A 17,753-nucleotide genomic window follows, 5' to 3' on the forward strand; every position below is an offset into this window, starting at 1 on the left:
TGTCTTCTTGACTGATACCTTCCCCCCATAAATGACTTAATTTTGTTTCGATATTCAACGCAGTTATTATGCAGCATTAAATGTAGTAAACCATTGCACGAAATTTTGAAGAGTTTGCAGAGGTAGAAGTCCACAGCGTATACTTTCCGTATGGTCAATTTTAGTTGCCACAATGTTGAGAATGAAATGTGGACAAGATACCTAAATTTCATATAAAATTTACTGTATAACAATATCTCATGTAATTTAAGTACGACATAGGTGTCGTATGTAATATTGAGAAATATTCCATCTTTAGCGACTGTAATAAAAGTATTATATACACCGGACACGTTTGGCTTTGTTTTAAAGCACTTCAATCAAGGAAAGGTATGGCACATACACAATGGTACTCATGTTCTCTTTCTTGTTTTTGTTCCACAGTCGCAGTTTTACCAATGGTACTGAAATATATTCCTCTTCTGCAACTGTAATAAGGGGCTTATTTAGACCAGACGCGTTTCTCTCTTTTGAAGCATCTTCAGTGGACAGTATTTTGTCTCCTCCATTGCCAAGTCACCTTTCGTAGTTTTGTGCTGCGGTAACACAATATTCAACGTTTCTGTTGGCAGATCAGTGTTTTAGCAAATAAATGATGTTTGTGTGTGCCACACACAAAAATTATATTTGACGTACCTCACTTCACTGATAGACGGTATATTCAAGTCCTAATGTTTTTGTAAGTCCACAGTTTTGTTTAATGTATTTTGTCTACTTCCTTTTGATTGATTGAAGTGCTTTAAAATAAAGCCAAACGTGCTCAGCGTAAATAAAACTTTTGTTACAGTCGCGAAGGACGGAATATTTCTCAATATTACATACGACACCTATGTGGTACTTAAATGAGCTATTGTTATACAGTAACTTTTATATGAAATTTAGGTATCTTGTCCACATTTCATTCTCAACATTGTGGCAACTAAAATCGACCATACGGAAAGTATACTCTATGATCTTTTACCTCTGCAAACTCTTCAAAATTTCGTGCAATGGTTTACTATATTTAATGCTGCATAATAACTGCGTTGAACATCGAAACAAAATTAAGTCATTTATGGGGGGAAGGTATCAGTCAAGAAGATGTGTAAAAATCTAATTTTTGGGCCAAATAGTTTTTGTGTAAATAAAACTTTTGTTACAGTCGCGAAGGACGGAATATTTCTCAATATTACATACGACACCTATGTGGTACTTAAATGAGCTATTGTTATACAGTAACTTTTATATGAAATTTAGGTATCTTGTCCACATTTCATTCTCAACATTGTGGCAACTAAAATCGACCATACGGAAAGTATACTCTATGATCTTTTACCTCTGCAAACTCTTCAAAATTTCGTGCAATGGTTTACTATATTTAATGCTGCATAATAACTGCGTTGAACATCGAAACAAAATTAAGTCATTTATGGGGGGAAGGTATCAGTCAAGAAGATGTGTAAAAATCTAATTTTTGGGCCAAATAGTTTTTGTGGAATCGATTGATAAGAGTGTCAAAGCAGTCAGAACACGATGTGTCTGCACAGGCGAGCAGTGCAGTGACAAAATCGCGCACAGCGCGGAATGCAGGGAGCACGTCTTTGTAGCAGCGAAAGGGTTAATGCGACCGTGGTGGCTTTAATTCATAAACTACACGCTCCCCCCTAAACGTAAGCTTGCGAACTATGCTATACTATGGCGCTGCTTCTATTGGCGCGTGCGTCGTGTGCAACTGGCAACGCAGCAATCTCCCGCGTCTGGGCGGGCATGCGCGAGCCGCCAAGATAAAAGAATTGAACTATAGTGTCAGTGGTCACGTGAACATTCTCACACTCGTACACGAGGTTATGGACGTCCACGCAGCACAGACGCCCGCCAGTAATGCTACGAGTATATTGTAAGTGGGGGATATCATAGCACAGATAGCCGGCCGGAGTGGCCGAGCGGTTCTAGGCGCTTTAGTCCGGAACCGCGAGACCGCTACGGTCGCAGGTTCGAATCCTGCCTCGGGCATGGATGTGTGTGATGTCCTTAGGACAGTTAGGTTTAAGTAGTTCTAGGGGACTGATGACCTCTGATGTTAAGTCCCATAGTGCTCAGAGCCATTTAACCATAGCACAGATAAGAGGGCATTTGAGCCCAGACTTGTCAACCAAACTGTTTCGAACAGTCTATTAGTAGTCGGACTGCGGACACGCACAACTCTAGCCCATCTGCCACTCAGGCCACAGCATCGACGTGCAGTGCTCGACTGGTGCTGTCAGAGTATTACTTGGAAGATGAACTCACGCGCCATAGTCTTCAGTGATGAAAGCAAATTCTGCTTCCAAGCAGGTGATGGTTGTTTGCTCGTATGACATAGACCTGATGAGCACTGTCTCGTACATTGCATTCGTCCAAGACATACTGGCCTCTCCCTTGGCCTTACGGTGTTTCTGGAGGGTAAGCTAACTAGCACTCGGTACGTGCAGAATGTTGTTAGACTCGTTCTTTTGTTTCTTTTGCCATTCTTGCAACAGGAAGGTGATGTGTTGTTCCAACAGATATGCTCGCCCATACACTGCCCGTGAAACTCAATGTGGTCCGCAAGACGTCCGTCAACTTCCCTGGCCAGCACTGTCTCCGCACTTGGCTCCATTGAAGCACTTGTGGGATATGGTGAGACGAGGAGCGACACACGCGACATGTCAACCAACATCTCTTACATAACTACGTGAATAGGCCGGACAGGTGTAGCATAACGTATCAGAAGACAGAATCCGTCACGTGTACCACTGACTGGATGACCGAGATAGCGCATGCATTGCCACCTGTGTAGGCTAGACCGCGTACTAATATAGGTGTTTCAGCATGGGTTTTTACCTGGTACCTCAGAACCGCTTGTGCTATTGATCTTTAAATGTAATCATTTCATATACTCCACATACACCGCTGCAACAATAAATCTCAATAAATCTTGAGTGAATTGGAAACCTCTAAAAGGATGTGCTAATTTTTTTCCCGTAGTTTATATTGTTTACCTAGTAACAGGTACATAACAAACGCCGTTAGAGGCCACCAGCACGCAGAGACAGCCACTAGCATGGCGTGTCTGAGGTCCATTCGCAGCCAATATCGAAAGCTGCCAACCGTAGACTATATTTCTTCCGCCTTGTATCGGCGGACACGGAAATTTTTCAACAAAGAGCCACCAAAACACCACATGCTGTGGACGCTCAGAAGATTCGGAACCAGCAGTTAGACAGTTTAGTTCAGTGAGTCTAGGTCACTGGTTGCATCTCACTGAGTACAGTACGCTGTTGACTAAATATTACATTCAGTCATACTGGCAATATCCTAGACTACCAAAATACAACAGTTAAGAGATTTCATTGTGTTAGGTTTAGGACATACATCCAGTTGTACCAAAGTTAAGTACCATTTTTTAATAAACTCGTAACAAATGTTATTTGTTATTTCTTATTGTTTTGCCACGTTTCTTTATAGTGCCGCCCTACGGAGTTCTAACTTACAGATAAACTATAGGACCAGCAACTTGGACTATTAAAATATTTTCTTTCAGTTTCCGTCACAGCGGCGATAATATGCATTTCTTTGTGGTGACTATTTTCTGACAATCGCATCCATTTTCAGACCATAGCCTACAAAAGATTTTATGATGTAAACAAGGCAAAATTACAAATTATCTCCATGAGTGTACATACAAGTCGAACGTTACATAAAGTATTACAAACCCTTATTACTTTTACATTTGTGCAATATAGGCTTTTACGTAGTTTAGTGGTAGGTGTAATCATACAGCTCCCATCAATGTATATGTGAGTAACCAAACATGCATTACTCCTTACCATTAACCATTAGATACAACATTATAAACCTCATACGAGCACACAGTATCAATTATTTCCAGTCGAATGCATCAAACTGAAGTGTGACTAGGATAGCACAGCGCTTCAGTTTGCTGCATTCTATTGGAAAGAATTACTAACGTCTAAGGTACGTAAAAACAGGTACTGAATAGATGTAAAACGTTAATACAAAAAGTTTGTGATACTGTATGTAACGTTCGACTTGTACGCACGCTCATGGAGGTAAATTGTTATCTTTTATTTGTTAACACCATAAAATCCTTTGTAGGTCATGGTTTTCAAATCGACGCGATTGTCCAAAACTAGTCACCACAAAGAAATGACACTGAAGGAAAATTAAGATTTTAAACAAATGTTTATTTGTAACAACGCAAATCATCAGTCACTAAGGACCTATAGCAGGAAAACATTTTCCTGCTACCAGGGGTGCTTGGGTTGAATTCACTCACTACATTCACAGTAAAATATGCAGGGTTGGCCTAAGCCTTTATACAATTATCAATATTTACTTTACAAAAACTATAGAACATACGAATTTGTGGTTAATGACAAATGAAAGAACAAATCAAGTTTCTTTGTATACCTTTGTTCTAGGTAGAAACAGAGAAGAGAGCATTACAATCGCTGTTGTTGTAAAATGGCGTCACGTAAGAAGAAGGCGCAGTGTGTTCTATGGTATCACGAGACAAAAACACGGATTAATGTACAGCGAAATTTTCGAAGACAATGTGGAAGAGAAGCACCTGGTACAATGAGTATTGTTGTGTGATATATGAAGTTTAAACAGACCGGTAGCATGTTGGATCTTTCGTGAGCATGGCAGCCTTCAGTCAACGAACGTAATGTCGGAGCTGTGCAGCTGGGCCGGCCGAAGTGGCCGTGCGGTTAACGGCGCTGCAGTCTGGAACCGCAAGACCGCTACGGTCGCAGGATCGAATCCTGCCTCGGGCATTGATGTTTGTGATGTCCTTAGGTTAGTTAGGTTTAACTAGTTCTAAGTTCTAGGGGACTAATGACCTCAGCAGTTGAGTCCCATAGTGCTCAGAGCCATTTGAACCATTTGTGCAGCTGGTATTCTCACAAGCACTCCCAAATCTACACGACTCGCATCTCGTGAATTGCGGATTCCTAGAACCACAGTGCGATGAATTCTACACAACAGATTGCACCTGCATGTATGTAAGTCAATGGTAAGACACGCGTAATAACCCGATGACAGAACTTGTCGGGCAGCTTTTCTGACTGAGATGTTAGCACGAATCGACACCAGCAATGAATGCCTTCAACGAATTAGTTTTTCAGATAAGGCTATTTTCCACATATCAGGAAAAACCTAACAAGCACAGTTCGAGGCTATGAGGTTCGGAAAATCCACATGTTGCCTTAGATCAAGTTAGGAATTCCCCTGAAATGAACGTGTGGTGCGTTTTAATGCACAGCACAGTCACTGGCTCTTCCTTTTTTGTCAAAAAATCAGTAGCAGCTAAGGTCTGTCCGGATATACTAGTAGAGTTTGTGGAACCGCAACTAAGAGACTTGTAGCCTGATGTGATTTTCCGTCAAGATGGTTGATATGGTACACCAGCGCACTGAGGATCGCATATTATAAATTTTATTAGTTAAAAATATCCTGACAGGTGTATTGGGCATGATGGTCCCTCTGTCTGGCCAACAAGACTACCAGACAGGTCGTCTTTAGATTCCTTTTTGTGGGGCTTCGTAAAGGACAAGTACATTAAGAAGAAGGATAACACATGCTGTTGCCGGCGTTACAGAAGGAAAGTTGGTAAACGTATGGCGTGAAATGGAATATCGATTAGACATTCTTCGAGAAACAAACGACGCACATGTTGAAGTTTATTGACATCGAAACGAAAACTTCGTGATTTTTTTTTCTTTCATTTCTCAAAAACCGAAATTTGTAAGTCTACAGCTTATGGAAAATAAATAGTGACAATTGCAAGGACATCAGGCCTACCCTGTACACCTATGTTTTGTCTTCCGTCAACAAACCGGAAAAACTGTTGTCGATCGCTGCAGTCGCATCACTTCACTTGTGTCATTCTCTCTCAAGTCAGGTATTAACTATCAAGTGCGCACACACTTTCCCGACACTCCAAGCTTTCCGTATGACCATTGTTTTGTAGGCCTACAACAATCTCACGATTTGCATCTCATCTGTCAGAGAAATCATCACGACCAGTAAGTAACGATTCGTGTCAGTGGTCGCAATTGATGGTCTCACGTTACGCCAGTTGCCTTTAATGTTGGTTTCAACTTCCCCAAACTTTATCTACCTGTACTCGCTATTCCACTTCTGGCAATGTCGCCCAGTTTGAAAACCTCTTACATCAAAGTCAACGGCGACACGTAGCTCCATCACTCAGTTGCAAAGAAAGAAACAAAGAACCAAACATGAAAAGAGCTTGGGCTTTGACGCCCATTGTCAGTTCCGATTAAGGTTTTCCGGATAAGTGAGTGAAATGTCATTTATGAAAGTGATGTGCGTTTCCGTATTTGTTGCATGTGTCCTACCTGGCAATAGCTTATCAAAACCTCAGCGTGAAGGTACAATCGTCAATCGCAAAAAATTAGCTCTTAAAACAATGGAATACGGAACGAGTCAGTCTGAGTTAAAAATTCATAATCAATTAATTGTTATCGTAACTAAGCTGATCGCAGCACCTAACAGTAAACTCTTTGACCCTAATCTAAATTTATGTCAAGTGAATTCCATTTTTTTCTCACACGTAAGAAGTTTTTGTAACAATAGCTCAACATTTCTTACTGCTTGCTGATTCTACATATACCATACAAACCTTTTGATATTGTACAAGTATTTTACAATTGCTGTTAGAAATCCGTATCTCCAATCTTGAAGCCAGTTTCATTCCTCATTCCATATTCTGCTACGATGAATTTCGAGACTAAAGACTTTCATTAAATTTATTAAATTATAGGTTTCCTTCACGATCTACTCATTTGGCTAATTCAAAAACTGCATCAATAATAACAGAATCAGTTGTGCAACATTAAAATTCAATTAAACGACTGTTTCGAAAAGTAGCTTTTATTCCAGTGTTGCAAGAGGACAAGCGATCATGATTTTTAATCATACAACTGTAACCCAAACGCCCTATATGAATTAATATTACTAAAGCATGAATCATAACATTAAATTCTCCATAACTTCGGAAACGTTACAAACCTGAAAATCTAAGACCAAGTTCTGAATACGCACGAAAATTGCTCAAAAATTTCATTCTTTTATGAATTGTTTATTTACCACACAATAATTTTCAGTTGCTTATGTGACGACAAGATGACGTGGATAGGCTTCGGACCTTTCGAATCCGGGAAAGGTGGACATTCCCAGTCTCACCGTGCCAGCCATCAACAACAAACGCGACATGGTTTGTTAGTCCAGGGTGAAACGGGAAAGCCACAGGAAACTAAGTAAGGGAAAGAAAAGAAAATGCCACGAAGACTTACTTCCAGAACGTGGAATGTAACCGCTGAAACATAAATCATTCCCCACATTTAGACGGTCACATAACTTCAGACATATGTTCCCACTAGTAGTACTAAGTGTAATTCTGATAAAGGTGACTGCAATACTCTGACTTTACGTCGTATAAATTATGATGTTGCTAAATATGTTGATGTTACAGTTTTTAAACTCAACACACGATGTAAGTTGTCCTCAAATTTTCGGACTAATCAAATTTCTTGGACTTTATGTATACACGATGTACTAAGTACTGATGTACTTCACTTATTATTATTATTATTATTATTATTATTATTATTATTATTATTATTGTCTTGAAATATTTTACATCTTCTATAGTTATTAAAGCATTCACTCGTACGACCATATTACTCGTAGTTGCTTTGTAATTATTGAAGGTATTTTAAATCCGTATTTACAACTTCAACAAAATGCGTATTTTTGTCTCCAGACACGTCTTCGACCTGCTATCTCATTGAATGGGGCAGGACAGTTCTACTTCATACTGAGTCACGCAGACCTGCGAAGACGAGTCTGGAAAGGCCCTGCACAGTGGTGGGATACCAACCAGACTGTCGCCGCTATACGGACCAACAACCAGCAATGATGGTCTGGTGCACGATTTCACTTTATAGCAGGCACCCTTAGAGCAAAGCGGTAGATCGACGGTGTTTTGTTGCTTTTTGTGGAAAGCAAGCCATCCTGGGCTAGAATTTCAGCAAGATAATACCCGTCCGCACACTGCCAGAGTTTCTACTGCTTTTCTTTGTGCCTGCCAGCAACGTCGTCGAATGAATCTCCTCCCAGTTGTGAACATTTGGAGCATTATGGGCAGGTCCCTCCAACCACATTCTGATATTGCTGATCTAACGCGCCAGTAGGACAGAATTTGGCACCATATACCTCAGGAGACCATCCAACAACTCTAGCAATTTATTGAAGCCGAATAAGTGCTTGCAAAACGGCCAGAGGTCGAACGACACGTTATTGACCTGTTCAGTTTGTGAAGTTTTTTCCCTTAAATAAATCATAAAATATTTTTGAAATTCTAGACATCTGTATGTCTGCACATGAAGGCATTGCTGGCTGAAAGCTTATTTGTGACAGTCTTTTTGTTGTGCTTCTCTGCGTCTCAGCATCTCCGTAATTATTATTGTATGACTTAACTTGCCGTAACTCTGCTACATAAATCTTATTAATCAGTGTTGCTTCCATACATTATAAGCCACAATTACTGTAGAAGCAGTGGGTGGTTGCAAAATTTTACTGCTAACAGATATACTTGTCTGTTAGCACTGGTAAGTGTATGCAAAGGCAGCCGATATCTATCGTTAAGTGAAGGCCGTCGGCTACTGCGTTGTCCGTGGCGAGAGGAAATGCCTGAAATTTGGCATTCTTGGCACACTCTTGACACTGTGAATCTCGGAATATTGAATTCCGTAACGATTTCTAAAATGGAATGTCCCATGCGTCTAGCTCCAACTACCATTCCGCGTTCAAAGTCAGTTGATTCCCATCGTATGGCGATAATCACGTCGGAAACCTTTTCACATGAATCTTCTGAGTACAAATGACATCTCTGGCAATGTACTGCCCTTTTATCTCTTGTGTACGCGATACTGTATATGTGTATATATGTATATGTGTATATGTGTACATATGTAAATATGTATATGTGTATATTGCTAAACTATGCTTTTGTCACCTCAGCGAAAATCACCATTACTGTGAACTCAGTGGAGGCTAGAAAATGTTGCTTCCAACTGATACACTAAAGTGAGTGGGTAGATAATAAAAACATTCATCACCCCTATAGTTATGTATGACTGAAACATTGTCTCCACAGTTTTGCACTTGATACAAGTCTAGGGACATATGACAGAGTACCGAGAACACAATAACACTGGAAACGAGTTTTTCGGAAAACTGACAGAGCATTTGACATTTCCGCTCCTCTATCTGCCCAGTAGGTACGCCTCAGTAACAATATTATTTGAACAGCGACATTAAATACCGCCCATTTCTGGTAGGGATGTGCCAGGCACTGGCATACGTGAGTACTGTAGTGACCTGTAGCACGGTGCGCGTCTCGTCCATCCAGATGTTGGCGCCGGCCGGCTCCTCGAAGGCGGCGTCGAGCTGCAGCTGCCCCAGGGCGCGTATGGCGCCGGGCCCCGCTCCCGTCGCCCCCCACAGCTGGTAGACGAGGCGCGTCGACGTCGGGAAGGACGAGCCGTACGGCGCACACACCACGTACACCGCGTCGCCGCTGGACGCGTGGCGCGCGCTGCCGTCCGCGCAGCCCGGCCACAGCGAGCCGTTCTCCACCAGCACCTGCAACACGGCCAGCCGCCCTGCACTACCGCCCTGGGGGAAGTCCCCAGCGCAGGGTCGCCACCTGGGGAATCCCCAGTCGCAAACACAGCATAATGGCGGCTGTTTCGATAACTTTGCGGCAATGATGGTTGTTGAAATTGATATCTTAGGTTTCCGGAATGCTAGGGAGAGAGGCGGGGTGTGAGCCCTTCCCCCTCTTGGGATCTGGGCTAAACGTTTTATTGATTTCAAAATTCTCAAAAATGTTCAGGTGTGTGAAATCTCATGAGACTCAACTGCTAATGTCATCAGTCCCTAAGCTTACACACTACGTAACCTAAATTATACTAAGGACAAACACACACACACACACCAATGCCCGAGGGAGGACTCGAACCTCCGCCAGGACGAGCCGCACAGTCCATGACTGCAGCGTCCTAGACCGCTCGGCTAATCCCGAGCGGCCAAAATTCTCATGTGAAATGTATATACACAGGCTGAAAGTTTGTAGGAAAATTTTATATTGAACTAGAAATGGTCAAATGTAGTATCGATTGTGTGGTAGTATCACTGCTCGACAGCCATCGCTGGTTCAAGGTCGTTTCCTGTCAGAAACGTCACAGTTCGTAGTAATAGACGGAAAGTCATCGACTAAAACAGAAGTAATATCCGGCGTCCCCAAAGCAAGTGTTATAGCCCCTCTATTGTTCCTAATCTATATTAACGACATAGGAGACGATCTGAGTAGCCGTCTTAGATTGTTTGCAGATGATGCTGTCATTTACCGTCTTGTAAAGTCATCAGATGATCAAAACGACTTGCAAAATGATTTAGATAAGATATCTGTATGGTGCGAAAGTGGCAATTGACCCTGAATAGCCGGCCGGTGTGGCCGAGCGGTTGCAGGCGCTTCAATCTGGAACCGCACGACCGCTACGGTCGCAGGTTAGAAATCTGCCTCGGGCATGGATGTGTTTGACGTCTTTAGGTTAGTTAGGTTTAAGTAGTTCTAAGTTATAGGGGACTGATGACCTCATATGTTGAGTCCCATAGTCCTGAGAGCCATTTGAACCATTTTTTGACCCTGAATGAAGAAAAGTGCGAGTTATTCACATGAGTACTAAAAGAAATTAGCTAAATTTCGATTATGCGATAAGTCACACAAATCTGAGGGCTGTAAATTCAACTAAATACTTAGGAATTACAATTGTAAACAACCTAATTTGGAACGATCACATAGATAATATTGTGGGTAGAGCAAACCATAGACTGCGATTCATTGGCAGAAGACTTGGAAGGTGCAACAGGTCTACCAAAGAGACTGCTTACACCACGCTTGTCCGCCCTATTCTGGATTACTGCTGTGCGGTGTGGGATCCGCATCAGGTGAGACTGACGGATGACATCGAAAAAGTACAAAGAATGGCACCTCGTTTAGTATTATTGCGAAATAGGGGAGATAGTGTCACAGACATGACACATCAATTAGAGTGGCAATCATTATAACATACGCGTTGTTCGTTTCGACGGGATCTTCTCATGAAATTTCAATCACCAGTTTTCTCCTCCGATTGCGAAAACATTCTGTTGGCACCCACCTACATAGGGAGAAATGATTATCACGATAAAATAAGAGAAATCAGGGCTCGCACGGAAAAATTTAAATGCTCGTTTTTCCCGCGTGCCGTTCGAGAGTGGAACGGTAGAGCGACAGCATGAAGCTGGGTCATTGAACCCTCTGCCAGGCACTTTATTGTGAATAGCAGAGTAATCACGTAGATGTAGATGGGTAATGTGTTAGAGTAGAATCCGAGTTGTATGGAGGACTCTCAAGTGTAAAGACGTGTTGTATCTGATGTTTGCTGGATGCACACTTACTCGCTACGGGCAATAATGATGTTTATTTACAATATACCATACTGTAAATACGAGGGTTGTCCAGAAAGTAAGTTCCAATCGGTCGCGAAATGTAAACCACTGAGAAAATCCGATAAAGATTTGCACAGATTTGTTGGGCAGTGTCTCTAGTATCCCCGTCGATCGCGTCGCGTCGCTCTTTTCAGTTTTGAGTGAACAGTTAGCTCGTAAAGATGCTTAGGGAATAGCGTCTCCCGCCAAGTATGAGGGCCTGGTTAGAGATTTCGCCTGTGTCATGCAGCCCACATAACACAACTGTCGAGCAGTTCCTTCTTCATGCCAATTCTCAGCCGCACCTTGCAGGGGCAATGAAGACGCTCCTGCAGCGTTTCCGATGAGAAGTGTTTGATCACCCACAATACAGTCCGCAATTGGCTCCCACTGAGTCTCTTCTCTGCCCACAAGAACCTCTGTCTAAGGAAACACAATTTTTCCACAGACAACGAGCTGCAGACCAGCGCAGATAACTGGCCGAAAGCACAGGCGGCTGCTTTCTATGACGAGGATATTGGAAAGTTGATACAACTCTACGACAAAATTCGAAGTTGGAGCGGCGACTATGTTGAGACGTAGGTGGAAGGTGTTCCTAACTGTTGCAAATAAAACGTTTCTGGTTTTCACTGTGATCTCCATTTCGCGACCGATCGGAACTTACTTCTGGACAACCCTCGTAATTAACATAAAGAAAGTTGTTTTGTTACCAATGCAATGTGTGTATTCATACGTGATGATTGAGACAATGTATAGCAGTCGCATCCAATGATTTTGTAAAGCTGATCGTTAATGTATAATCACTTTATTGTGTGTTAATTGTGACCATTTTTAATTTTCAAATGGTCAAAATACAAATTTTAAAGTTAGTGTCATACTGTTACTTACCACAAATCCACACCAGTTCCCAGCTCCTAATCGTGTTTGATTAACTATTTTTCTCAAGAAATTATTGTCTCAGTCATATTCGATTTTACTCAAATATACGCTAAGCAACAGCCTTGCACAATAGTTGTTTGCTAACTATACAATTCAAAGTACTAACACAGAGCAGTGTTAAGAGTGTTATCATTGTGCAGGTAAAGATAGGAAATTTTATTATTTCAGGGATAGCATTCATTAACCACAGGGTATTTTCAAATTGATCAAGTTTTGTTTTATTACCTGGGCCAATTTCACATCAATAGTGTTCCATCAGATTCAGTTTTTGTGTTATGTAAATTCGTATAGCTTTGGTTTGGTTTAAAGTTATTGACAGTTTACATTCTCGCAGTTAGAAAAGATCAGTTCAGGGCAAAAGGCATAAATGAAAAGGTAAAGTGCACGTTCGCATGCCATTCCCATTCTAACAGTTGTGTTGCAGGCTACTTTCAGTTACGTAATTTCAATCATAATTTCAAACGTACCTGTTTCACACGTATTTCTAGAAGCGATTGCCTTTCTTATTCTACTCAGCTGCGTGATACCGTAACATAGTGGCTTTGGTAAATACATTGTTTATACGTGAAATGTTTTCGCAGTCGAGGATATGGGCATTCCGGAGGATAACTGTTCAAATCCGCGTCTGGCCATCCTGATTTACCTTTTACGTGGTTCCCCTACATCGCTTCAGTCAAATTCCGGGATGGTTCCTTCGAAAGGGCATGGCCGGCTTCCTCCCCCATCCTTCCCGAATACGATAACCTCGCTCTTTGGTCGCCCAAATCAACCTGCCAACCAACCTGAGAATATGGACAACCATCACGTGTATAATGGAATGACGACAAATAAAATTTGTGCTGAACCGGGTCTCGAACCCGGATTTCCCGGTTATCGCAAGCAGTCACCTTATCATTAGGCTCTCCGAGCACGCCCCTGGCCAAACCCAAATTACCATATGTCGTCAAATATGTGTCTACAGTCTGCACTCGTACGTCCGCTATGTACATTCCTTTTCAGGATAGAGATTTTAATTGAAAGTCGCTTGCCCATTGTCAGCGAATAAAAACTATATGCAAGCATGTACGATAGAACTTCTGCACAACACAGGCAATGCAATACCGTATTTATTGACCGACACCGGTTTAGCTACTTTCAAATAAAATGACTCGTATGTACAGGAATATAAGTAATGGATGTACTAGTGCAGGCTGATAACGTATGGAAGTTTGGTCTGGTCGTGCGGCGTGTCTAATAGTTTAACGGTAAGGCCATCGCCCAGTCCCGGTATGGCACAGATTTTCATTGTTGACATACCATTACACAGCTGATGATTGTCCATATTCGCAACTGTGAATATATTTCATGTATTTCATAACGGGCATGGTCACAGCACCTGTTCCTTTGGACACACATGCATAGCCCAAGGAACACTGCGTCGTACTTCTGGGCAACAAAGGCACTGCGATATGATAAACGTCGTATCCTAACCACATTGTTTGGGTGTCGCGTTGTTCACGGGAAATTATACCACTTTCTTGCGAGAGTTTTGGTTTGGCATTGTTTTTCAATCTTGAGGGATGTGAATCATTACAGAACATTCCCGAAATAGAGTAACCAAACAGTTTCTCTGTCGCCTCTTTGTAGAGCAATAAGCGAGCTACAGGAAATGATACTTTCAATAAACAGCAGAATATAAAGATGGCTTCATTATACTTGCCCAACGCTTGTCCATAGATCCCACAACTACAGCCCCTTCGCTTCCACTGTCAACAAGGCACTGTGCGAGCTGGTGGTGGCTCCATAATGGCGGGGGCTGTGTTTATGTGGAATGTACTGGGTCGTCTGGTCCAACTGAACCGATCATTGACTGGAAATGGTTATGTTCGGCTACTTGGAGGCCATAAGCAGCCATTCACTGACTTCATGTTCCCGACAACGATGGAATTTTTGTGGGACCACAATTGTTCGCGATAGATTTGAAGAACGTTCTGGAAAATTCGAGCGAACGATTTGCCCACCCAGAAAGCCCGGGATGAATTCCATCGAACGTTTAAGGGCATAATCGAGTGGTCAGTTCGTGCACAAAATTCTGCTCCGGCAACATTTTCGCAGTTATCGATGGCTTTAGAGGCATCATGGCTCAATAGTTGCTTAGGAGACTTCCAACGACATTTTGAGTCCTATCACGTCCAGTACCTGTACTGCGCCGGGCATAAAAAAGTCTGACCCGATATTTGGAAGTATCTACGACTTTTGTCACCTCATTGTATATAGGATGCGACACTACGCGACATTCAGCCTTGGAGTTATGAGTTTTGTAGTACAGTTGCCTTGTTCACACAACAACGTACCAGAACAAGAAAACGAAAACCATTTTGGGAGGGTCGTAGGTTGTTAATAGCTGGTTCTTAAGACCGATATGATGGCTGTTTCTGAAGGTTTCTACATTCATATTCGTGTTAGTAATATTAAAGGATGTACTTCTCACACGCGAATGAAAAGTACTTCCTTTAAAGTATACACCTCAAAAAAAATTTTTGAATCGATAAACATGAAAAATTTAAGATATAATATCCTTGTAAAATTTATTTCTTGGGGCACGGCATGTTCTCAGACTCAATCAGTTATACCAGAAATGTAAATTTGGGAATCTTGCCCCATTCCTGGATGAATTTCTGCTGGCGCCCAAGGTGATATTTCCGCATAGGATCTCCTTGTGGATTCTCAAGGTTTCTTTTGACGACGTGAACGCCAATGTCTTAATAGTTAATTAAAATTCACAGTAAAATACAGAAACAACTATTGAACAAATAAGACGTTATTATAAGACGCCACTTGAAAGGAAGTAATCAGTGATAATCTACAGGGAGCGAAAAGCTATCTAGATTTGTATAAAAACCAGACCGCAGTTATAGGAGTTGAAGTTAATGAAACTGAGGCAGCAGTTGTGAAGTGAATAAGACAGGATTGATGCTTATACCCCATGTTATTCAAACTGTAGATTCGTCAAACAAGCAGCAAACGAAACAAAGGAAAAATTTGGATTGAGGATTAAAGTTCGTGGAGAAAAATAAAAGATGTAAAGCTTGCCGGTGACGCTATCTCTCTCAAAAAGAGCAAAGGACTTGCAAGTCTAGTTGACCATGCACCGGTTCATATCGATGAGTTTCGAGTGCGGCTAGAGACCTCGTAGCTTGGTCGCTGAGAGACCCTTCTTGCGGCGTCCCGACAGGGGGCACGCTAAGAGCCGGCTTAGAAAATTCAGTGCAGGAGGCACTTGCGTGATTTTGTCTTGCTCGATACGCGGCCTGGTGTTGAGAGCGCGATAGTGCTGAAACAGTGTGCTACACGACGGACGGATCGTACCCAGCGCTGGTATCTCCATGTGGTATGGAGTGTGGCAGACCGTGAAGAGGCATGATATTCGGCCGTAATCGTCTCTGGGTGTGGTGCGACGAAACGGACAGGAGGTTACCGCCGGTCGGTCCTTAAACTCTTGGCTGCAGGTTACTGAGACAGGTTTCGTTGATGAAGTGGTATAATTCCATGTATGCAACTCGACTATTTTGAACAATATGGCGAACTTTCATTTGTTAAACCTGTACCAACGGCTCTGATTCGTTGGACACCTACTGTATTGTATCGATGTGTTTTATAAGGAGCCTTTCATTTCGTGAGGCCAACTTGTATTTAGTTATTTCTCCAGTAACTCTTTACATTCAAGGCCATACACCATGTCTTGTCTGTGATGTTACTTGAATTTATTTGTGTACGGATATTGGTAGTAGTACATGTGTGATACGACTTTCATGGGCAGTGGTGTGCCGAGTATTGCTTAGCTTGTAATTATTTTCGGCACGAATCTCATTTTTCATGGCCCATGCATAATTTTCACGTAAAAAATTCGGAGGCGTTACTTTTCAGCACCCTCTAATAATTATCTTCATAAATATAACGTACTTAAGACCAAAAATGTGTCCATTAATTATCAATATAACTTTCAACACCTTTCCAGTACCCATGAAAGTGTAGCTACTGATAAAATAGACGTTAAGTGCAACGTTCTTCTCCACTAACGAATTTCTTAGTAGAGCCACTTGTACATATATTATTAACTATAGAAAACAATGCGAGTGTCGTGAACGATCTTACCTTTCCACATCTTCAGTGAATTAGTGTGATGGATTTATAAAGTGGTGCAAACAGATTTTCTGTTTGATGATGCATGGCTACAAAAGCCCAAAAATTACGGTTTTCATCTCAGTGTACAATACATTTACATATTTTGTGAAGAGTTTGTTATTACCTCTTAAATGAGAATGTGTTTAAGATTTTTTAAATTTATTCCTCTTCCATAAGGACCGTTTCACTTATGGACGGTGGAAAGTACAGTAGCATAGCTCAATTTCTTTCTTTTCCTGTAATTTTTATTACGTAATTAAATGAATTTAAAACGTCTGGTAGATCGCTGAATAATCACTTGATGTTACTGGAATCTTTTTATTCCAGTTCCAGTAACTTCAATCTACTATTATTCCGCGACCTACCAGCTGTTTTAAAGTCCTTCAATAATTTTATTGAAAACTGTTGCACGCCTTTATGAAGACTTAATTTAAAAATAGATTGGTATTCCGTAGTCCTGTTTTATGACGTGCTGTCCACCCTTGAGGCGCTCCTCACTTTGGATTTATGGAAAAAAAGGTATAAGAAAGTAATGCTCTCATCAACTCCAAGGTTGGTTTGGGCACCACCGCATTTCGATACGCATGGAGCTATAGAATATAATATGCAACTGACTTCATCCGAACTTGGAACTGACTTAACCAATCACCTGGAAAGGGACCTACAGTTTAACCCTTAAATGCATCATCTTTTATTTCAAGCTGTAAAAATTACCACATCTAGAGTAAAAATCTCTCGGTGTACATGCCGCGTCAAATCAGGATAAATCTCCAAGCTTTCGACCACTACCTCCATGGTCGTCGTCAGGGCTAAAACTGACTGTCGTGAACTAGCGAGGTTCCCACTTTTATATGCAAAGGACGGCTACTGATTGGCTGGAATACGTCAGCAATATGGCGCGTAGCGTAGTGGTGCCCTCTACTTCCATAGAAGTAGTTGCTATCCCGCGTTGCTTGCAGCGCCATCCCTTGAATCAGGAGGTAAAGTGCGAGAAGTTTTTCTCTGCGATTTTTCTTTATCCAGTGCAC

The 17,753-nt window shown here is 41.7% G+C and overlaps 1 protein-coding gene across 1 annotated transcript in view; it reads right to left on the reverse strand.

Moving 5' to 3' along the window:
• Window positions 1-17,753, reverse strand: part of LOC124545757 — a 214,109-nt gene that overhangs the window by 32,397 nt on the left and 163,959 nt on the right. Inside the window, exon 7 of the mRNA XM_047124700.1 lies at window positions 9,469-9,732. Coding sequence (XP_046980656.1) covers window positions 9,469-9,732 — 264 coding nt within the window. The remainder of the gene's footprint in view (window positions 1-9,468; window positions 9,733-17,753) is intronic.

Source organism: Schistocerca americana, chromosome 8 (genome assembly GCF_021461395.2).
Source record: "Schistocerca americana isolate TAMUIC-IGC-003095 chromosome 8, iqSchAmer2.1, whole genome shotgun sequence".
Taxonomy (NCBI): domain Eukaryota; kingdom Metazoa; phylum Arthropoda; class Insecta; order Orthoptera; family Acrididae; genus Schistocerca; species Schistocerca americana.